Genomic DNA, 22,891 nt, shown 5'->3' on the forward strand with positions numbered 1-22,891 from the left:
GCGTGCCACATCTCAGACCTGATGCAGCCAAAAATAAAAATAAATAAATATTTGAAACAAAAAAACAAATATTTTAATTTAAAACTCTCATTAAAACGCCTTAATAAAGACAATTCCAGAATCTTCAACTGATTTGTGGAAATAAATGAAAGTAGTGTAATATTCCTATTAAGAAGTTATGAAAATAAGCTTGCTTCCCAGAAGATGAAGTGTTGATTTGGTGAGATGCCACCCTGTCTATGAATATGCCTGATTTGCATATTTAAGGCCATCTATAAATGCTGTTCTCTAAGACCTCATCTTTGTCTAAGACATCCTAATGAACCTACATATTGTTTAGTAATGAAAATACTGTAATACACTTCAGGACTTCCCTGGTGGTGCAGTGGTTAAGGAAACGCCTGCGAATGCAGGGGACACAGATTTGAGCCCTGATCCGGGAAGATCCCACATGCCGCGGAGCAACTAAGCCCGTGCGCCAGAACTACTTAGCCTGCGCTCTAGAGCCCGTGTGCCACAACTACTGAAGCCCACGTGCAGCAACAAAAACCCAACACAGCCAATAAATAAATAAATTTATTTATTTATTTAAAAAAATTATCAACCTGCCAATTCAGGGGACCGCGGTTTGAGCCCTGGTCCAGGAAGATCCTACATGCCACAGGAGCAACTAAGCCTGTGCGCCACAACTACTGAGCTTGTGCTCTACAGCCTGTGAGCCACAACTATTGAGCCTGCATGCCTAGAGCCCGTGCTCTGCAACAGAAGCCACCACAACGAGAAGCCCACGCACTATAACAAAGAGTAGCCCCTGCTCGCGGCAACTAGAGAAAGCCCAGGTGCAGCAGTGAAGACCCAATGCAGCCAAAAATAAATAAATAATATTGTAATACACTTCAGAACCTTTGAAAAGAAGCAACATTAAACACTGGAAGTTTTCTTTGCAGAAATTGTTCATGGTTTCAACTAAGTGGGTGCCTCATTTTTCATAAATTCTAGAAGAAAAACCAACACTTATTGAATCTTTACATTTTAGGCACAGTGTAAGCACTTAATTATTCTAATCAACAAATATTTATTGAAGCGTTCTAGGTCCTTCGCAGTTTATCTCATTTCATCCTCACACAGTCCTATGAAATACTATTATCCCCATTTTGCAAAGAGGGAAAAGTTCTCAGAGAAAAGTTACACAACTAATGAATAGAAAATGGGGCTTCTACTGTGGAGTTCAAACCCACAGCTCTAAACCGTCAAATCCGGGAGAATAAACGCTTCCCAATTCTGTTAGTCAAAGCAGTCATTCCCCCAGAAGCCTCGCGATATTACTCGAACTACTACTCCCAACGTGCAAAGCGGTTTCTGTGAAGCCGCCTAAGCGGCAGAGGCCGGAGGGCCTCGGCGTTCCTCGAGGCGCGGAAGGCAACCTGGGAGCCGTAGTTCTCCTGGACGCCTACCGGTATTGCCAGCGCGGCGGTGCCGGATCGCTCGGTTCCAGCCAGTAGGTACTGTGAGGGCGAGCTGAAGCGGAGAAAGGGCGCGGAACTGGAAACGGGTGAGTCAGGCACTGTCTGCGCGTTAAACAGAGGCGGCACCGCGGCGTAGGGTTGAGTTAAGTTAGCGCGGCCCCCGCGCAGTGTCTTTAGGGACACCGCGGTCTTAGCGTCAGCGAGCAGAGGGTGAGGAGGCGCCAGAGCCCGGTCCTTACACCCGTACTCGTCCTCAGCTCTCTGCCAGCATCTCCACCATGCAGTCCCGGGAAGAAGCTCCGCGCTCTCGCCGCCTCGCCAGTCCCCGCGGCGGAAGGCGGCCCAAGAGGCTTTCCAAGCCCTCGGTTTCGGCTTTTTTCACGGGCCCGGAGGAGCTGAAGGACACGGCCCATTCCGCAGCCCTGCTGGCCCAGCTCAAGTCCTTCTACGACGCGCGGCTGCTCTGTGATGTGACCATCGAGGTGGTCACGCCTGGCAGCGGGCCTGGCACGGGCCGCCTTTTTTCCTGCAACCGTAACGTGCTGGCTGCCGCGTGTCCCTACTTCAAGAGCATGTTCACCGGCGGCATGTACGAGAGTCACCAGACGAACGTGACCATGCACGATGTGGATGCCGAGTCCTTCGAGGTGCTGGTCGATTACTGCTACACGGGTCGTGTGTCATTAAGTGAGGCCAACGTGCAGCGCCTGTACGCCGCCTCCGACATGCTGCAGCTCGAGTATGTGCGTGAAGCCTGTGCCTCCTTCCTAGCCCGCCGCCTTGACCTGGCCAACTGCACGGCCATCCTCAAGTTCGCCGATGCCTTCGACCATCACAAGCTGCGATCACAGGCCCAGTCGTTTATAGCCCACAACTTCAAGCAGCTCAGCCGCATGGGTTCGATTCGGGAGGAGTCTCTGGCAGATCTGACCCTGGCCCAACTGCTGGCCGTCCTGCGCCTGGACAGTCTAGACGTCGAGAGTGAGCGGACAGTGTGCCACGTGGCGGTGCAGTGGTTGGAGGCGGCTCCCAAGGAGCGGGGTCCCAGCGCTGCAGAAGTCTTCAAGTGTGTCCGCTGGACACACTTCACCGACGAAGATCAGGATTACCTGGAAGGGCTGCTGACCAAGCCCATTGTGAGGAAATACTGTCTGGACCTTATCGAAGGAGCCCTGCAGATGCGGTATGGTGACATGTTGTACAAGTCTCTGGTGCCAAAGCCAGAGAGCAGCAGTGGCTGCAGCTCTCTTGTGTCCATGGCAGAAAATCCACCCCAGAGGCTGGGTATGTGTGCCAAGGAGATGGTGATCTTCTTTGGACATCCCAGAGATCCCTTTCTGTGCTATGACCCATACTCAGGGGACATTTACACAATGCCATCGCCTTTGACCAGCTTGGCTCACACTAAGACTGTCACCTCCTCAGCTGTCTGTGTCTCTCCAGACCATGACATCTATCTGGCCGCCCAGCCCAGGAAAGACCTCTGGGTGTATAAACCAGCCCAGAATAGTTGGCAGCAACTTGCTGACCGCCTGCTCTGCCGTGAGGGCATGGATGTGGCATACCTCAATGGCTACATTTACATTTTGGGTGGGCGAGACCCTATTACTGGAGTTAAATTAAAGGAAGTGGAATGCTACAGTGTTCAGAGGAACCAGTGGGCCTTAGTGGCTCCTGTACCGCATTCCTTCTATTCCTTTGAACTAATAGTGGTTCAGAACTATCTTTATGCTGTGAACAGTAAGCGCATGCTCTGCTACGATCCTAGCCATAATATGTGGCTGAACTGTGCTTCTCTTAAACGCAGTGACTTTCAGGAAGCCTGTGTCTTCAATGATGAGATCTATTGTATCTGTGACATCCCAGTCATGAAGGTGTATAACCCAGCCAGGGGAGAATGGAGGCGCATTAGTAATATTCCCCTGGACTCTGAGACCCACAACTATCAGATTGTTAATCATGGCCAAAAGTTGCTCCTCATCACTTCTACAACCCCACAATGGAAAAAAAACCGGGTGACTGTGTATGAATATGATACTAGGGAAGACCAGTGGATTAATATAGGTACCATGTTAGGTCTTTTGCAGTTTGACTCTGGGTTTATTTGCCTCTGTGCTCGTGTTTATCCTTCCTGCCTTGAACCTGGTCAGAGTTTCATCACTGAGGAAGATGATGCACGGAGTGAGTCTAGTACTGAATGGGACTTAGATGGATTCAGTGAACTGGACTCTGAGTCAGGAAGTTCAAGTTCTTTTTCTGATGATGAAGTCTGGGTACAGGTAGCGCCGCAGCGAAATGCACAGGATCAGCAGGGTTCTTTGTAAATATTTTGAAATACTAAGATGTTTCTACTGCTATGGAATATATCTTAAAAAGATGTCCTTTTCTTTTCTGGAAAAAAAAAATTGATTAGGGCTGCACATTTGGCTTAGAAAGGGTAATGTGTGAATTGCTAATGTCATGTTACAAAGTTTAAACAGTCCGTGAAATCAACTATATAATGATATACTGTGCAGAAAGTCCAGATTAAAGTATGCAAAACAATGAACCATATAATTGATTAGAATGCTTGGTGGTTTTCTTCTTTGTTCAAGTATTTGTTGCACCAGTGAATCGTTTTGATTAGTTACACTGTTTATATTTTGATTATCTAATTTAGTCTTGTTAGTTTTTAAATTCTATTTAGTGTCGTGAGGAAATTAGCTTTTTAATTTTTATATAGAAAATTGGACTAGAAATTGTTGGTAGGGTTTTGAAGGTTTATATCTTCCTTCAGAATAATGAAAGTAGTAGATTTCCCAAATTTTCAAATAGTCAGTTTTTAGGATTCTAAGTTAATACAGTTTGTTAAAATTTGGTTTGGTGTTCTTCTCTTCTGCAAAGAAAAAAATTGGACATATATATTAAGGTTATTAAAGAGTGATTTCATTTTGATAATATGCAGAATGGTCTTAAGCACTCACAGAAAGTAAAAAAAAAATCAGGATTCCACTGTTTTAAAAGAAATTTCATTTTTATTTTTGGAATATAAAATGTGTATTTGCTAAATATGACCATTTTTCTATCTTAAAAAAGACCCATTCTGGTAGCATCACCAACTATTTAGACCCTTCTAAACCAAAAGCAATAGGTAAGTTGCCATATTTTTTCATCTATATCTGATACATGCTTCGTTGAATCAGGGGAACAATTGTTTTTTTCACTGGACATGTGATTGGGTAATGTAAATTTTTATCCGTTGGTCATGCCTTGTCTTAAAACGTTTATATGCTCTCCTACAATATTTTGGCTGTATAGTTTTGCTGTTTGTCTTAGAGGATTCTTTAGCAGGAAGTGACTTTTGTGAGTCGATACTGGTTTTGAAAATATGTATAAGCTAAAAACAGTGTTTTACTGAGATCAGTAGTAGTTATTGTGTCTATCAACTCTAAAATCCAGTGCCAGAAGAGAACTTTAAAACTTTAAGCTGTGTATAGAATTGTTTTATGTAGCGTTGAAATTTTCTGTCAGTTTTGTAAGTCACTGTAAATGATTATCAGCTTGAAGCTATTTTTGTATTAAAAGTTGACAGTTAAAGAACATAAGTGGATGATAGCGTTTGGGGCCAATAGTGAAAGTATGTTTCCTCTAAAATACTTCCCTAAGCAGTGGTGTACATGGTTATTTTATTAGGTTATTTGTATCTGTCCTATATTTCTCTGTGAACCATGCTCCAGTCTGTTTTTTGTTTGTTTTGTATCACCATAATAAGAGAAGGTCTAGAAATAGAGACTAAATTGCACAAAATTGACATTGTTAAATACGAGAACATATAGGTGCTTACTTTTGAGGGTCTGTTAATACATATGGTTGTCACAATACATATACACGATAAATGGTGTATATATACAGATGCTTATGTTCTATAAATTTTTCTATACCCACTTAGTTTATCTTTTTGAATCTTTGTTCAGTAACATGCTAATTCCTCTTCTATGTTTATTCTGTAGTGACCAAATGCTAACATTTTTTCACACTGGCAGAGTACTGAGGTGTGAATTTTGAATAAGAAAAGGGAGGGAGAGAGAAAAGGGTTTAAAAAAGCCAAAAACACAAATAATGTTTTCTTAGCCATTTTGATTGGCCACCTGAAGAGTCCACAGGACATTTCTGTTCAGCATTATTTAGTGAAATAAGATTCTCACCCTAGCAGCATGTGTTCCTTCAAAACAGCAAACATGCTTTAGTTTTGTTTGTCCCATATCAGGGGTGTCAACAAGCGCTGCTCTTAACATGGAAAGCTGTATCTTAATAGTATTTTTCGACCGACTTTTCTTAATCAATAACTTCTTGTTGATAGCTTTTTGTTTTGTAAGGTCAAAATAGGACAATGCTGGTCTCAACCACATTATCCATCTACAGAATTAGGGTATGCAACCAGCTGATAAGAGACAGATTCTCTAATGTGTCATTCTCAACCTCTGAGTTAGGTATAAGCTAATTAGTAGGAAAATATTGGTTTACAAAGAGCTTTTCTTAGAAAGGATTTTGGTTTCATGATATGTTTGTGAATTAGGGAATAGATGTTAATTAACCTTTATTTTATAGATAAGTGATTTGTACATGGTTAGTTACAAATAAAACTGGCACTAGAACCCCAGGCCTTCTGACCTCTTAATTTAGTTTCTGCTAAATGTACAAAACCCTTGCTTACATAGTGAGTGACACAAGTAGCAGTGTTGAAATCCCTTCATCACAGGAAAGCGCCTTTGTCTCAGTTTTACAATTAATTGACACAAATTTTAGCAAATTCTCAATATAATGTCATTTGCAGGATTACTATTTATAAGACTTCGAATGATCTTATTTTTTGTCTCTGTCTGCCTGAAGTCTGAAAAGCTCAGAGAACCCAAGTTATTTCAAATAATTTAAATATTCAAACAGTTAGCATTGGTATTTTCAAAAGTATAAAATATAAGACTAATTTAGCAAATAACTTAATTTGGGTTTAGGATTAAATTTAATGTCCTTCTATCTCCTCTAGTTGAGCAGTGTTGTTTTGTTTTGTTTTGTTTTTCTGTTTTGTACCTGGATCTTATTGAGAATCTGATGAAAGCTTTTGACCCATTCCCCAGAAAAATGTACATGTTTATGATTTCATAATTTCAAAGAAGTTATGACACTTCTGCAGCTCATCCACACACCCAGGGTAAGAACACTGTGACAGTCCCAAGAACACTTCAACAAAAAGGAATTAGCATTTTGCACAAGATATATTGCTCAAATGTTTGTAAGGGGGGAAGGGCATTATTAAAATAGAGCTAAAGCAATCATATACATTTACCATCTGAAAGGGATGTGAATATTAATGGGTACCTCAGAACAAAGGCAAAGTTGACACTTGTGAATTTCAAATTTCCTCATGATGATTAACATAAGGACAGTTAAATAAATGTAAGCGATTTAAAGTAATGGGTCAGGGCTTTCCTGGTGGCGCAGTGGTTAAGAATCCGCCTGCCAATGAGACATGGATTCGATCCCTGGTCCCGGAAGGTCCCACATGCCGTGGAGCAACTAAGCCCATGCGCTACAACTACTGAGCCTGCGCTCTAGAGCCCGCGAGCCACAACTACTGAGCCCACGTGCCACAACTACCGAAGCCCGCGCACCTAGAGCCCGTGCTCCGCAACAAGAGAAGCCACTGCAATGAGAAGCCCGCACACTGCAAGGAAGAGTAGCCCCTGCTTGCCACAACTAGAGAAAGCCTGCGACCAGGAACAAAGACCCAACGCAGCCAAAAATAAATAAATTTTTTTAAAGTGTATAAAATATGTTACTTTAAAAAAAATAATGGGTCAGATGAGCTAGTGTATATGAAAGCTTTGAAACTTGAGGTGTTATACATACATGTGATATGAATATTGTCTAGGAAGGCTGTGTATATATTAGGATTTAAAGTATATTATAGGTTCCAGGTGTTTCAAACTGTGGCCATCACAGATGTTCATTAGATATCTAAATTGCAAGATATCTAAATTGCAAGAGTTCTTTATCTCATAATGAGCAGGTGAACAGGTGCTTGGAAAAGGGCATCTACCCATAAGGAATCTATTTAAAATATAATTTAAAAATATAAATTTGCTACTCACTGCTCATTAAACTAGAAACCAGTGTTTTGCCTGATGTCATTTTCACCAATTTGTGCTGAAATGAGGAAAAAATATAAAACATAATGAATGAGTTGTAAACTAAAATTATTTAATTGAATTTGTTTTAATATTCATGAATTGGAAATATAAAAACTTTGCAGTTCTGTGTCAGTCCCTTAAACTTGAAAGTTTACTTGTCTTTTTTTTTTTTTTAATTTATTTTTGGCTGCGTTGGGTCTTCATTGCTGTGCGCGGGCTTTCTCTAGTTGCTGTGAGCAGGGGCTACTCTTCATTGCGGTGCACGGGCTTCTCACTGCGGTGGCTTCTCTTGTTGTGGAGCACGGGTTCTAGGCATGTGGGCTTCAGTAGTTGTGGATCACGGGCTCTAGAGCTCAGGCTCAGTAGTTGTGGCGCACGGACTTAGTTGCCCTGCGGCATGTGGGATCTTCCCGGACCAGGGCTCGAACTTGTGTCCCCTGCATTGGCAGATGGATTCTTAACCACTGCGCCACCAGGGAAGCCCTTGAAAGTTTACTTGTCTTTGAAATCCTAAAATCTGTTGCTTGCTTCTTAGCTGTTTTACTTTTCTCTGTCCTCTCCTCTGATCTCTCCCTTACCTGCTTAAAAATTTCAACATCTTTTCATCGTAACTTTAAAAGAATATTTATTGTAGCAAATATGATAGAGCAAGAAAGTATAGGAAGCAAAATTGTTTATAGAAAATATGGCTAACTAGCAATCCTAAGAGAATTAATTGATAGGGTATTTTTAGAACCATAGAGATTGTTAAATATATACAAACCAAATTTTTTTAACAAAACAAAGCAAAACACGATAGTGCTCATAGAAGCTGCCAAGTCTTCAAGTACGAGATAGGCAATACGTTTTATGCCCTCTTGTTGACTCTGGGCCATTTTGTCACCCAGATCCGTTCCATCAGCTGCTGTTCTTCATTTATTTAAGCCTGTGGACTCAACACCATCCAAGACACAGGGTGTAGGGAACAGTATTGTTGCATACCATTCCCCTCCATACCTGAGGCATATTTTCTCAGAAACCATGCTACTCTGTGGGCAGTCACCTCTCCATGACAGAGTCAACCTTTTACATTCTCCTCCAAAGCAATTTTAGCTGCTTGTAAGTACCATGTCTTAATCAGGAATATAGCAGCGGCGCGGGGGCAAACTATCCCTTAATTCTGGGGAAACGAGCAAATAGCAATGGCTGTCACTTCAAGGCACAGCCCGATCCAGTCTTAATATCCTTATGGCTTTCTTTGTACAGAGAAGATACCACGGGGCAATGTTTTCCTCTCACTTCATACATTAGTTAGGATCTAGGTGTGGTGGTATGTACAGAGAGACCCTATAGTTGTTTTAATAAGATAGAAGTTTCTCATATAAAAGTCTAATCTGTTATGTAGACCCTGATCTAGGAAGTCACCTGAGACCCACGCTTTTCTGTTTTCCCATTCTGCTACCCTTAGGGTATTGTCCTGGTTCACGTGGCCCAAGCTGGTTCACCCTCATGTATATATTCCAGCCATGAGGAATGGAGAAAGGGAAAGGGGGGCGGGGGCATGACCCCTGTGAGCGAAGTTGTTCACATCACTTCTGGTCACATGACATTGGCCAGATCTTGACTTTATGTCCACACCTATATGTGTGCTTGAGAAAGGTAGTCTTTATTCTGGGTCAACATGTATCTTATTAAAATTCAAGGGTTCCTTCTTGTAGAATGCTGAGGAAGAGTATTGTGGTATGAATAGCAGTCTCTACTGTACCATCTGTCAGGCTAGATTTTATCACATGGCAGCCAAAATGATTGCCAGGACTCCCCAGACCCACATCCTACCAGGTTAGAAACCCCAGTGGAAAGGCAGTATTTTCTGATATCTCTTGTAGATAATTCCTGGGCGACCTAGGACTCTGAATAACCAAATTGAGTCACTTGTAATAGATGAAGTTGGGAATGTGGAAATGTTGAGGAAGATAGACAAGTAAGGAAATTACCTCAATGAGGATTATAATTTCTACTGTGGCAGACTCTTCAAAGACAGTACAGTTCCAAAGGTGGGAATGTTCAGGTTACAGAGCGTATTTTGTTTTGACCTGATCCTAGGATGTGAGGGGAAACTTGGGATGAGAACAAACTGGCAAAGCTCTTAAGCATCACATCTTGAAGTCACTGTACGTCACGCCCAAGGAGTTGACTTTTTTTTGCATAGAGTGTAAATTCGTTGAGAATTTTTAAGTAGGGACTTGACGTGATTGAATGTTTTGTTGAGACTCCTCTCCGTGCAAAACGGAGGGGGCAAGACCAGTTAAAGGAAGGCAGATGTAGTCCAGACTACTGCAGCCCTCAATGGGGGCAGTTGTTGTGGGCTTGATGAAGAAGGGACAGTTATAAGAGGGGTTAAAGAGATTGAGCTGGACCTATTACTGTATGTTTAGAGATGAGGGAGCTGGGAAAGGAAGTATGAAAGGAGTATGAGAAAGGAAGGACGACAGGCTATTTCCTAAGTTTTCTGCTTTCATATTGTGTGAGAGTACAAGCCGAACATCTATATCAAAGAGGCCCTAAAATGTAAGACAGAAACTGGTTTCTCTCCATTCAGTCCAGAAGTGAGCTGTTAAGTGTTGGCAGGGCGATTCTGGCTCCATGAGGTTCTTCATGAGCCCAGGTTCCCTCACTGTTTTCCGCCAGCTCCTAATGAGTTGTCTTCATCCTCATGAACAAAGCACACTCACCAGGATTATATCTATGTTGCAGCCTGCAGGGTTGGGGAAAGAGGAAATTGAGAGCAAAAAATTCCTTTTTTAAGGACCTTTACACCACTTTTGCCATTTTTCCGCTGGGGAGAATTTAATCGTATCACCTCATCCAGCTGCATGTTTCGGAAATATTGTCATTAGATGCATAGTACGTGTCCAGCTAAAACTCAGGGTTTCTCTTACTAAACAGATTAATAAATGAATAGATTTTAATATAGATGTGCCCAGGCTTCCTGTATTCAAATGTAGACAGTTCACAACAACATGCGAACTTTATCACTCTGCTGGTCATTTCAGATCTCCCTAATCCTCCTTCTATAATAAATTCACAGCCAAAAGTTAAATTCCATGTAATGCTGAATAATGATTTTTCACAAACAAATGCATCCCTGAGTGCCTTTCACACACACACACACACACACACACACACACACACACACTTGTCATATCCTTGCCATTAAGTTCTGTCTCGGTCCAAGTATTCCTAGAAATGACAGAAATTACGCCTCCAGAGTCAGGGTCCTCTCCCTAAGTGCCCAAGCTCTTTTCCAATCCTCTCTCCTCTGGGAACTCACCAGTGTAGCCCTCTTACTCATCTCCCACTCCAACGACTCTCCCACTATTATTAAAAAAGAGGAAAAAGAATGAGTTTGAGAATACAGGAGTCAGATCGGATTTGGAGACACCAGTGGATGCATGTGGTATCCCATGGCCAACCTCTGACCCCAACTGCAACTAGGATGGACACCCTCAGGCCATGGTAATAGGCTACTTTACTTCATTTTTCTGCCTCAGGGCTTCCTCTGAAGGATCCTGCAACCACAGGACAGGAGTTTGAGGGGACGTTAATGCCCCCAGGGTAGTCCTCATGTGGCGGAGGCTGGGAATTGGTAGATACATGCCTCAGAATCCCGACTTTAAGAAAGGGCCAATTCTGAAATGCATTCTGTATAGATCATCAGAAGGTCCCCTGCTGAACTGAACCCCAGTCTCCCACAGCAGTGATCAACTCAGTAACACATCTTCCCTGTGTCACTTTCAGGGTATGGTCAACCATGTCACACCACAGAATTTTGATTTGGCAGTTAGAAGGTCATTGGTGGTATTTTGCAAAGTTTCAATCTGAATCTTTGCCATTGGTGGTGTTTTGCAAAGAAGTTTCAATCTGAATCTTTGCTTGGAAGCAGAAGCCTGCCAAGAATGGATTAGAATGAGTGAGATGAAATTTAGCCACGTGCCAAATATGGGTTTACCCTGCCTGTAGAGTGCACAGGCCGATTCAAGCCTCACAGCCTTTCGTGTAACATGACAACAAAAAAATTCATGTTTTTATAAAAACTATGTTGCCAAAATGGTGCATCTGAATCTAATTAAGCCTTTAGAACAAAATTCCAGTTTACAGGAAAGACAACGGCCAGAAGGATGAGTTAATATCACCACGAAGATGCAGTCAGCCAGATCCAGTCTGTGGGACATCCAACAGGACAGCTGACACTGGCAACAGCAATTTATCTTCCCTCACATGGTGAGATGTAAGAAAGTGGAAACAGCAAGCATGGGCTATTCTTTGGAAGGGAATGAGTAGTACCTAGTCAGGAAGAGAATACCTAGGTTGTGTTTTAGTTGCTCTAAGTCTTAAACACTTTACTAGGCTCAGGCAAAAAGCCATTATAAAGAATAACGAAGGGCCTGGGCTTAGAAGCTCAGAGGAAGGGAGGAGTTGGACCAAAGCACAGGTGGAACAGGTGCCAGGAACCTTCTTCCAAACTGGAGGAAGAAAGGGAGGCTTGTTATAAATGGAGATGAGTTTCTAAGAATGGCTTTAGACGTCAGGTAGCTTACACCTCTAAGCTTAATTCTATCTTTAAATTAGGATGCAAGGTTTTCTGCTGAAAGAAAGGGAGCAGCACGGGAAGAGGCTTGAGGAAAGCGTGAACTAACTGAGTGGTAAGCTTCAAGAGAGCGGGAGGGATGGGGCTATTTTTTCTCTCATAACACCAATCAAAGTGCCCTGAACAGAGCTGAAAACAAAATTTATAGTACTAAATATATAGATACATAACTAAAATTTAAAAAAATAATCCTTACATGGCTTGAATTTCTGTATATTGTTCTTGATCAGTAGCTGATTCTTGATTTTTTGTCAACTGGAATTATAGAATATGAGCCCATTTTTCTTATTTAAACCCAAAGAACTTTAACTATACCAAGGGTCATACTGCTAGTTGTTAGTAAAGCCAGAATTAGAACTGGGTTTCCTGTCTCTTAAATCAGGGTACTTTCTAGTATACCCTCTTGCCTCCCAAGTAGCATTAGTGACGAAGTTTATACCATTTTTTCAATGTGTACACCATCCAAACAGAGGACTTTGAAAGGAAAATCACTGTTGTTCTGCTTGAGATGTCTTTGGTCCTTTAGGCTTGCTCTGATGCGCCTTAGGGCACTGAATCTGGAATTTCTGCACACTTTACCAAGAACGCTGAATAAAGAGAGGCCCAGACCTAAAGCAAAGGCATCTTAGCACAATTGAGAAAGGAAATGAAAATTGGTTTTAATTCAAAATAAAACCCCAGAAAACCTCCAGTGATCAGATTAAAAGTTTTTAGATATTAAAAAATATGGTATTATTTTTAGTATTATGCTTGTATTTTAAATAGGATATTTAGTATTTATACTATTTATATTTTTACTGAGTGTTATATTTTGAACATTTCAGTTCAGATACAGTAATGTCAATCAGAGCATTGAGTTAATTTAATAAATATCAAATTCTTCTTATATTTAAATTCACAGTTATGATATTAAATATATCAAGGTAATAATAAGGTATACTTTCTCAAATACTACCTCTGTTCTGTGTACTCATGGTACCGGTAGAATGACTGCTTGAGGAACGATAAAATAGTCTCCAAATTTGAATCATTTTGAATGGTACTGTACTACTAATTTAAAGACAGGCTCTGTCAGATTTTACTTCAAAATGCAGTCTAAATTTATCAAAGGTACACATTTATTATCGTGAAGTTTTGTATTATAGCTGAAGTCAACCTCAAAGTTATATGCTATAATGCTTGAGATCTCTGAAATGTCAAGGATTCTTAATGTAGTCAGTTCCTGACTTACTAGGAACTCAGGTTCTTAATTTTTCCCATGTATATTTTATATACAGTAGTATGTATATGTCGATCCCAATCTCCCATTTATCCCTCCCCCCCCTTCCCCCTTGGTAACCATAAGATTGTTTTCTACATCTTTAACTCTACTTCTGTTTTGTAAATAAGTTCATCTGTACCATTTTTTTTAGATTCTACATATAAGCAATATCATGTGATATTTGTCCTTCTCTGCCTGACTTAATTCACTCAGTATGACAATCTCTAGGTACATCCATGTTGCTACAAATGGTATTATTTAGTTCTTTTTTATGGATGAGTAATATTCCATTGTATATATGTACCACATCTTCTTTATCCATTCCTCTGTCGATTGACATTTGTTTTTATTAATTACAAAAAATTTTTAAAATTTATTTCTGGCTGCGTTGGGTCTTTGCTGCTACGCTCGGGCTTTCTCTAGTTGTGGCAAGTGGGGGCCACTCCTCGTTGCGGTGCGCGGGCTTCTCATTGCAGTAGCTTCTCGTTGCGGAGCATGGGCTCTTGGTGCGTGGGCTTCAGTAGTTGTAGCACACGAGCTCAGTAGTTGTGGCTCGCAGGCTCTAGAGCGCAGGATCAGCAGTTGTGGCGCACAGGCGTAGTTGCTCCATGGCATGTGGGATCTTCCCGGACCAGGGCTCAAACCCGTGTCCCCTGCATTGGCAGGCGGATTCTTAACCACTGCGCCACCAGAGAAGCCCTCGATTGACATTTAGGTTGCTTCCATGTCCTAGTCATTGTAAATAGTGCTGCAATGAACAATGGGGTGCATGTATCCTTTCAAATTATGGATTTCTCTGGGTGTATGCCCAGGAGTGGGATTGCTGGATTGTATGGTAGCTGCATTTTTAGTTTTTTAAGGAACCTCCATACTGTTCTCCATAGTGGCTGTACCAATTTACATTCCCACCAACAGTGTAGGAGGGTTGCCTTTCCTCCACACCCGCTCCAGCATTTATTGTTCATAGATGTTATGATGATGACCATTCTGATTGGTGTGAGGTGATACCTCATTGTAGTTTTGATTTTCATTTCTTGAATAATTAGTGATGTTGAGCATCTTTTCATGTGCTTCTTGGCCATCTGTATGTCTTCTTTGTAGAAATGTTTATTTAGATCTTCCACCCATTTTTTGAGTGGGTTGTTTGTTTTTTTGATATTGAGCTGCATGAGCTGTTTTGTATATTTTGGAGATTAATCCCTTGTTGGCTGCTTCATTTGCAAATATTTTCTCCCATTCTGAGGGTTGTCTTTTCATCTTGTCTATGGTTCCCTTTGCTGCACCAAAGCTTTTAAGTTTCATTAGGTCCTATTTCTTTATTTTTGTTTTTATTTTCATTACTCTAGAATTTGGGTCGAAAAAGATCTTGCTATTATTTATTTCAAAGAGTGTTCTGCCTGTGTTTTCCTCTAAGAGTTTTATAGTGTCTGCTCCTAAATTTAGGACTTTAATCCAATTTGAGTTTATCTTTGTGTATGGTGTTAGGGAGTGTTCTAATTTCATTCTTTTACATGTAGCTGTCCAGTTTTCCCAGCACCACTTATTGAAGAGACTGTCTTTTCTCCATTGTATATTCTTGCCTCCTTTGTCAAAGAAAAAGAGACTGTATGTGCGTGGGTTTATCTCTGGGCTTTCTATCCTGTTCCATTGATCTGTAGTTTTGTTTTTGTGCCAGTACCATACTGACTTGATTACTGTAACTTTGTAGTGTAGTCTGAAGTGAGGGAGCCTTATTCCTCCAGCTCCGTTTTTCTTTCTTAAGATTGCTTTGGCTATTTGGTGTCTTTTGTGTTTCCATACAAATTATAAAATTTCTTGTTCTATTTCTGTGAAAAATGCCTTTGGTAATTTGATAGGGATTGCATTGAGCCTGTAGATTGCTTTGGGGAGTATAGTTATTTTCACAATATTGATTCTTCCAATCCAGCAGCATGGTATATCTCTCCATCTGTTTATGTTATCTTTGATTTCTTTTATCAGTGGTTTTTTTTTTTTGCGGTCCTTGGGCCTCTCACTGTTGGGGCCTCTCCCGTTGCGGAGCACAGGCTCCGGACGCGCAGGCTCAGCAGCCATGGCTCACGGGCCCAGCCACTCCGTGGCATGTGGGACCTTCCTGGACCGGGGCACGAACCCGTATCCCCTGCATCGGCAGGCGGACTCTCAACCACTGCACCACCAGGGAAGCCCTTTATCAGTGTTTTATAGTTTTCTGAGTACAGGTGTTTGCCTCCTTAGGTATGTTTATTCCTAGGTATTTTATTCTTTTTGTTGTGATGGTAAATGGGAGTGTTTCCTTAATTTCTCTTTCTGATCTTTCATTGTTAGGGTATAGGAATACAAGAGATTTCTGTGCATTAATTTTGTATCCTGCAAACGTACCAAATTCATTGATTAGTTCTAGTAGTTTTCTGGTGTCATCTTTAGGATTTTCTACCTATAGTGTCACGTCATCAGCAAACAGTTACAATTTTACTTCTTTTCCAATTTGGATTCCTTTTATTTCTTTTGCTTCTCTGATTGCTGTGGCTAGGACTTCCAAAACTATGTTGAATAATAGTGGCAAGAGTGGACATCCTTGTCTTTTTTCTGATCTTAGAGGAAATGCTTTCAGTTTTTCACCATTGAGAATGATGTTTGCTGTGGGTTTGTCGTATATGGCTTTTATTATGTTGAGGTAGGTTCCCTCTGTGCCCACTTTCTGGAGAGTTTTTATCATAGATGGGTGTTGAATTTTGTCAGAAGTTTTTTCTGCATATATTGAGATGATCATATGGTTTTTATTCTTTAATTTGTTAGTATGGTGTATCACATTGATTGCTTTGCATATTGAAGAATCCTTGCATCCCTGAGATAAATCCCACTTGATCATGGAGTATGATCCTTTTAATGTGTTGTTGGATTCTCTTTGCTAGTATTTTGTTGAGGATTTTTGTGTTTATGTTCATCAGTGACATTGGTCTATAAAATTTTCTTCTTTTCTGATATCTTTGTCTGTTTTTTGTATCAGGGTGATGGTGGCCTTGTAGAAAGGGTTTGGGAGTGTTCCTCCCTCTGCAATTTTTTGCAAGAGTTTGAGAAGGACAGGTGTTAACTCTTCTCTTAATGTTTGATAGAATTCACCTGTGAAGCCATCTGGTCCTGGACTTTTGTTTGTTGGAAGATTTTTAATTACAGTTTCAATTTCATTACCTGTGATTGGTCTGTTTATGTTTTCTAATTCTTCCTGTTTCAACTGGGGAAAGTTGTACCTTTCCAAAAACTTGTCCATTTCTTCCAGGGTGTCCATTTTATTGGCATATAGTTGCTTGTAGTACTGTCTTATGATCTTTTGTATTTCTTCAGTGTCAGTTGTAATCTCCTCTTTTTCATTTCTAATTTTATTGATTTGAGTCCTCTCCCTTTTTTTCTTGATGAGTCTGGCTAAAGGTTTATCAATTTTGTTTATCTTCTCAAAGAACCAACTTTTAGTTTTATTGATCTTTGCTATTGTTTTCTTTGTTTCTATTTCATTTATTTTTGCACTGGTCTTTATGATTTCTTTTCTTCTACTAACTTTGGGGTTTTTTTTGTTGTTGTTGTTGTTCTTCTTCTTTCTCTAGTTGCTTCAGGTGTAATGTTAGATTGTTTATTTGAGATTTTCTTGCTTTTTGAGGTGAGCTTGAATTGCTTGGAACTTCTCTCTTAGAAGTGCTTTTGCTAGGTCCCATAGGTTATGGATTATCATGTTTTCATTGTCATTTGTTTCTAGGTATTTTTAAATTTCTTCTTTGATTTCCTTCAGTGATCTCTTGGTTATTTAACAGCGCAGTGTTTAGCCTCCATGTATTTGTGTTTTTACAGTTTTTTCCTATAATTGATTTCTAATCTCATAGCGTTGTGGTAGGAAAAGATGCTTGATACAATTTTAGTTTTCTTAAATTTTCCAAGGCTTGATTTGACCCAAGATGTGATCTATTCTGGAGAACATTCCATGTGCACTTGAGAAGAAAGTGTATTCTTCCACTTTTGTGTGGAATGTCCTAAAAGTAGCAATTAATTCTATCTGGTCTATTGTGTCATTTAAAGCTTGTGTTTCCTTATTTATTTTTTGTCTGGATGATCTGTCTATTGGTATAAGTGTGGTGTGAAAGTCCCCCACTATTACTGTGTTACTGTCAATTTCCCCTTTTAAGGCTGTTAGCATTTGCCTTGGGTATTGAGGTGCTCCTGTGTTGGGTGCATAAATATTCATAATTGTTACGTTTTATTCTTGGATTGATCCCTTGATCATTATGTCGTGTCCTCCCTTATCTCTTGTAATAGTCTTTATTTTAAAGTCTATTTTATCTGATATGAGTATTGCTACTCCAGCTTTCTTGTGATTTCCATTTGCATGGAATCTCTTTTTCCATCCCCTCACTTTCAGTCTGTATGTTTCCCTAGGTCTAAAGAGGGTTTACTGTAGACAGCATATATAAAGGTCTTGTTGTTTGTTTTTTTCCCCCAAGTAACTACTTTATTTATTAATTTATCTTTTATAAATTTATTTCATTTATTTATTTTTGGCTGTGTTGGGTCTTTGTTACTGCACACGGCCTTTCTTTAGTTGCGGTGAGTGGGGGCTACTCTTCCTTGTGGTGCGTGGGCTTCTCATTGTGGTGGCTTCTCTTGTTGTGGAGCACAGGTTCTAGGCGCACGGGCTTCCATAGTTGTGGCATGCAGGCTCAGTAGTTGTGGTTTGTGGGCTCAGTAGTTGTGGCTCACGGGCTCTAGAGCGCAGGCTCAGTAGTTGTGGCGCACGGGCTGAGTTGCTCCGTGGCATGTGGGATCTTCCTGGACCAGGGCTCGAACCCATGTCCCCTGCATTGGCAGGTGGATTCTTAACCACTGTGCCACCAGGGAAGTCCCAAGGGCCTTGTTTTTTGTATCCATTCAGCCAGTCTCTGTCTTTTGGTTGGAGCATTTAATCCATTTACATTCAAGGTGATTATTGAAATATATGTTCCTTTTACCATTTTCTTGTTTTGGGTTTGTTTTTGTGGGTCTTTTTCTTCTCTTGTGTTTCCCATCTAGAGAAGTTCCTTTAGCATTTTTCATAAAGCTGGTTTCATGGTGCTGAATTCTCATGGCTTTTGCTTGTCTGTAAAGCTTTTGATTTCTTCATTGAATATGAATGAGATCCTTGCTGGGTAGAGTAATCTTGGCTGTAGGTTATTCCCTTTCATCACTTTAAATATGTCCTGCCACTCCCTTCTGGCCTGCAGAGTTTCTGCTGAAAAATCTGCTGTTAACCCATGGGGATTCCCTTGTATATTATTTGTTGCTTTTTCCTTGCTGCTTTCAATATTTTTTCTTTGTATTTAATTTTTGATAGTTTGATTATGATGTGTCTCGATGTGTTTTCTCTTTGTGTTTATCCTGTATGGGACTCTCTGCGCTTCATGGACTTGATTGACTATTTCCTTTCCCATGTTAGGGAAGTTTTTGACTATAATCTCTTCAAATGTTTTCTCAGACCCTTTTTTTCTCTTCTTCTGGGACCCCTATAATTCGAATGTTGGTGTGTTTAATGTTGTCCCAGTGGAGACTGTCCTCAGTTCTTTTCATTCTTTTTTCTTTATTCTGCTCCCTGGCAGTTATTTCCACCATTCTATCTTCCAGGTCACTTATCCGTTCTTCTTCCTCAGTTATTCTGCTATTGATTCCTTCTAGAGTGTTTTTAATTTCAGTTATTGTGTTGTTCATCACTGTTTGGTTACTCTTTAGTTCTTCTAGGTCCTTGTTAAACATTTCTTGTATTTTCTCAATCCATGCCTCCATTCTGTTTCCGAGATTTTGGATCATCTTTACTATCATTACTCTGAATTCTTTTTCAGAGAGGTTGCCTATTTCCTCTTTATTTATTTGGTCTTCTAGGTTTTTACCTTGCTCCTTCATCTACAACGTATTTTTTTGTCATTTCATTTTTTTCTTTTTTTTGATGGGTGGGCCTGTGTTCCTGTCTTACAGGTTGTTTGGCCTGAGGCGTCCAGCACTGGAGTCTGCAGGCAGTTGGGTAGAGCTGGGTCTTGGTGCTGAGATAAGGACCTCCGGGGGACCTCACTCCAATTAATATTTCCTGGGGTCTGAGGTTCTCTGTTAGTCCAGCGGTTTGGACTCAGCACATCCACCACAGGAGCTCAGGCCTGACCTCCGGCCTGGGAACCAAGATCCTGCAAGCCACTTGGTGCAGCAAAAAAAAAGAAAGAAAGAAGCAGTACAATAACAAAGAATAAGAAGCAAAACAAAATTAGAAAGGTAAAAAATATATTAGGAAAAATAAAAATATAATTGAAACAGATGCAATAATGTAAAACAAAACCACAACAGAAAAAATAAAAAAGAAAAATAAATAAAAACAAAGAATGGGGGAAGAAGTCAAAAGGAGCAGAACAATAACATAGTCTAAAGAATAAAATAAAATTAGAGGGGGCTTCCCTGTTTGCGCAGTGGTTAAGAATCCACCTGCCAATGCAGGGGACACGGCTTCCAGCCCTGGTCTGGGAAGATCACATATGCCACAGAGTGACTAAGCCTGTGCACCACTGCTACTGAGCTTGAGGTCTAGAGCCTGTGAGTCACAACTACTGAGCCTGCGTGCTGCAACTACTGAAGCCCATGTGCCCTGGAGCCCATGCTCTGCAACAAGAGAGACCACTGCAATGAGAGGCCCACACACCGCAACAAGGAGTGGCCCCTGCTCACCACAACTGGAGAGAGCCCATGCGCAGCAATGAAGACCCAACGTAGCAAAAAATAAATAAATTAATTAAATATAATAGATAAATTTTAAAAAATAAAATTAGGAAAATAAAATATATATTAGAAAAAATAAAAAAACAAACGAATCAACAGCAACAAGGTAAAATAGAACTCTGACCTAAAAGAAGAAGAAGAAAAAAAAAAGGCCCTGGCTCTGGGGAGGTGAGCTTACTTGGGGGGTTTTAACGTAGGCAGGGGCGGGCTTTAGGGTTGGGTGGACTTATGACCCCCACAGCTGGAAAAGGCCTTTGGGGAGGGACCTAGGCGGGGCAACATTCAATGTGGGGCGAGGCCTCTGCTTAGGACCTGCATGGAAGTGGAGAGGCTTGGCACCTGCAAGGAAGGGGAGAGGCATGCCATTTCTCAATAAGGAGACAACCTGTCAAAATTATGCATAAATAAAACCAGAACTAGAGGCCTCAGTCATTTACAGCCATTTAATTTCTTCTGTCTTTTTTGTAAAAGCCAGAGGGAAGAGGCAAGTGACAAGCAGTTCACACACAAAGACATGGGTGTTCTCGGGACTCCTGCCAACTCTACAGGATCTAAAGTAGTCGTTTGACAACTCAGCAAGGAATGGGTTTCAGGCCCTGAGGAAACTGAGCACATCAGAGGAATGGGTTCCCTGCCTCCAGCTGGGGTCCCAGCTAATCCTGCAGTCTTCCCAAGCAGGCAGCTCTGCTTTGAGGGCAGCCAACTAATGCTTGACAAAAGCCAGCTGGAGGGACTTCCCTGGTGGTGCAGTGGTTAAGAATTTGCCTGCCAGGACTTCCCTGGTGGTGCAGTGGTTAAGAATCCGCCTTCCAGGACTTCCCTGGTGGTGCAGTGGTTAAGAATCTGCCTGCCAATGCAAGGAACGTGGGTTTGAGCCCTGGCCTGGGAAGATCCCATGTGTCGTGGAGCAACTAAGCCCGTGTGCCACAACTACTGAGCCCACATGCCACAACTACTGAAGCCTGCATGCCTAGAACCCATGCTCTGCAACAAGGGAAGCCACCACAATGAGAAGCCCGCACACCACAATGAAGAGCAGCCCCCATTTGGTGCAACTAGAGAAAGCCTGCACGTAGCAATAAAGACCCAATGCAGCCAAAAATAAAAATAAATTAATTAATTTTAAAAAAAGAAAGAAAAAAAAGAATGAAGTTGGGCCCTTTCCTTACACCATATACAAAATGATTCTTGGAAGAAATACTATTTATAGGCATACCTCCGAGTTATTGTAGGTTCAGTTCCAGACCACCGCAATAAAGTGAATATCAAAATAAAGCGAGTCACACGAATTAAAAAAGAAAAAAAAGAATCCACCTGCCAGCACCGGGGACATGGGTTTGATCCCTGGTCCGGGAAGATACCACATGCTGCAGAGTGGCTGGTTCTGTGTGACACAACTGAGCTTGCGCTCTAGAGCCCGCGAGCCACAACTCCTGAGCCCGCATGCTGCAACTACTGAAGCCTGCGCCCCTAGAGCCCGTGCTCGCAACAAGAAGAGCCACCGCAATGAGAAGCCCGCGCACCACACTGAAGAATAGCCAGTCCCCCGCTTGCCTCAACCAGAGAGAAGCCCACGCAGCCCACGCACAGCAACAAAGACCTAACACAGACATAAATAAATAAATAAATAAATTTATTTTTAGAAAAACAAACATTAGGAAAAGAAAACAATGGGGGGCCTCCAGAGTGTGGAGTTACGGAGTTTGGAGGTAAGGCCCTGGGTGAGTGTGTGTGGGTGGGGCTTAGGCCCAGTGCCTTGGAGGGGGTCTCGGGGTCTCCGAGTGTAGATGTGGGGCCCTGGGGCGGGGGGATGTAGGGGCGGGGCTTGGTCTCTGCGCGGCAGGAGGGAGGCTCCGAGGGCAGAGAATTAGGCCTATGAGCCCAACAGGCTCTCAGGTGCCTAAGTGGACAGGGAAAGCGCTGGCCCATTTCCCTTCCATTCCTTTGCTCCCCTCTCCCACCGTCTCCCCCAGGGTCTCCCCCGTCGCCGCTGGACCCCTAACCGTGGGTGGGTCCTGCTGGCTGTAGGAACTCCTTCCCACCCCCAGCCGCCCCTCACGCGTGCCGGTCCTGGAGGTCTGGCCTTTATTTTTGCTCCCCCTTCCCTCCCTCCCACTCCCTCATGACCTGCACGTCTGGAGGGGGCCTTGGTGGGCAGAGCATCAGGCCCAGGATCTCAGCAGGCTCCTGGGGGGCCCAAGTGGGCAGGGGAAACGCTGGCCACGCTCCCTTTTGATCCTCTGCCCTCCCCGTGGTTCCCCAATTTCCCCCTCTGGGAATGGGATCTCTTCCTTTCCCCCAGCCTCCCCTCAGGGGCGCCGGTCCCGTCCTGCCTCCACTTCTCCTCCCGCTTCACTCCCCGAGACGCTGCACATCCTACCCAGTCACTGGGGGTTCCTTCTGTCCCCTTAGGTGTCCGTGGTCCTCCACCGGTGCCTGGTAGGTGCCCCAGTGCAGACACGTGAATTCTGCGTCCTCCTAGTCTGCCATCTTGACTCCACCCCCTCGAAAAAAAGCAAGTCACACGAATTAAAAAAAAAAAAAAGAATCTGCCTGCCAGTGCAGGGGACATGTTCTGGCCCGCAGAGTTTCTGCT

General features: G+C 42.1%; 1 protein-coding gene and 1 long non-coding RNA gene across 2 annotated transcripts; one reads left to right on the forward strand and one right to left on the reverse strand.

Annotated features, from left to right (window-relative positions):
- The first annotated feature begins 1,744 nt into the window (after positions 1 to 1,744).
- On the forward strand, positions 1,745 to 15,356 carry LOC117308832 (kelch repeat and BTB domain-containing protein 7). Its single transcript, XM_073795255.1, has 2 exons — positions 1,745 to 11,893; positions 12,242 to 15,356. Exon 1 carries the CDS (start codon positions 1,745 to 1,747, stop codon positions 3,788 to 3,790), a length of 2,046 nt encoding a protein of 681 aa, XP_073651356.1. The 3' UTR covers positions 3,791 to 11,893; positions 12,242 to 15,356.
- LOC117308834 (uncharacterized) lies at positions 12,895 to 22,815 on the reverse strand. Its single transcript, XR_012327695.1, has 2 exons — positions 22,676 to 22,815; positions 12,895 to 19,722 (listed from the first exon to the last, which is right to left on the reverse strand). It is a non-coding gene; the product is annotated as an uncharacterized lncRNA (long non-coding RNA).
- Positions 22,816 to 22,891: the final 76 nt, after the last annotated feature.

Source organism: Tursiops truncatus, chromosome 18 (genome assembly GCF_011762595.2).
Source record: "Tursiops truncatus isolate mTurTru1 chromosome 18, mTurTru1.mat.Y, whole genome shotgun sequence".
NCBI classification, from domain to species: domain Eukaryota; kingdom Metazoa; phylum Chordata; class Mammalia; order Artiodactyla; family Delphinidae; genus Tursiops; species Tursiops truncatus.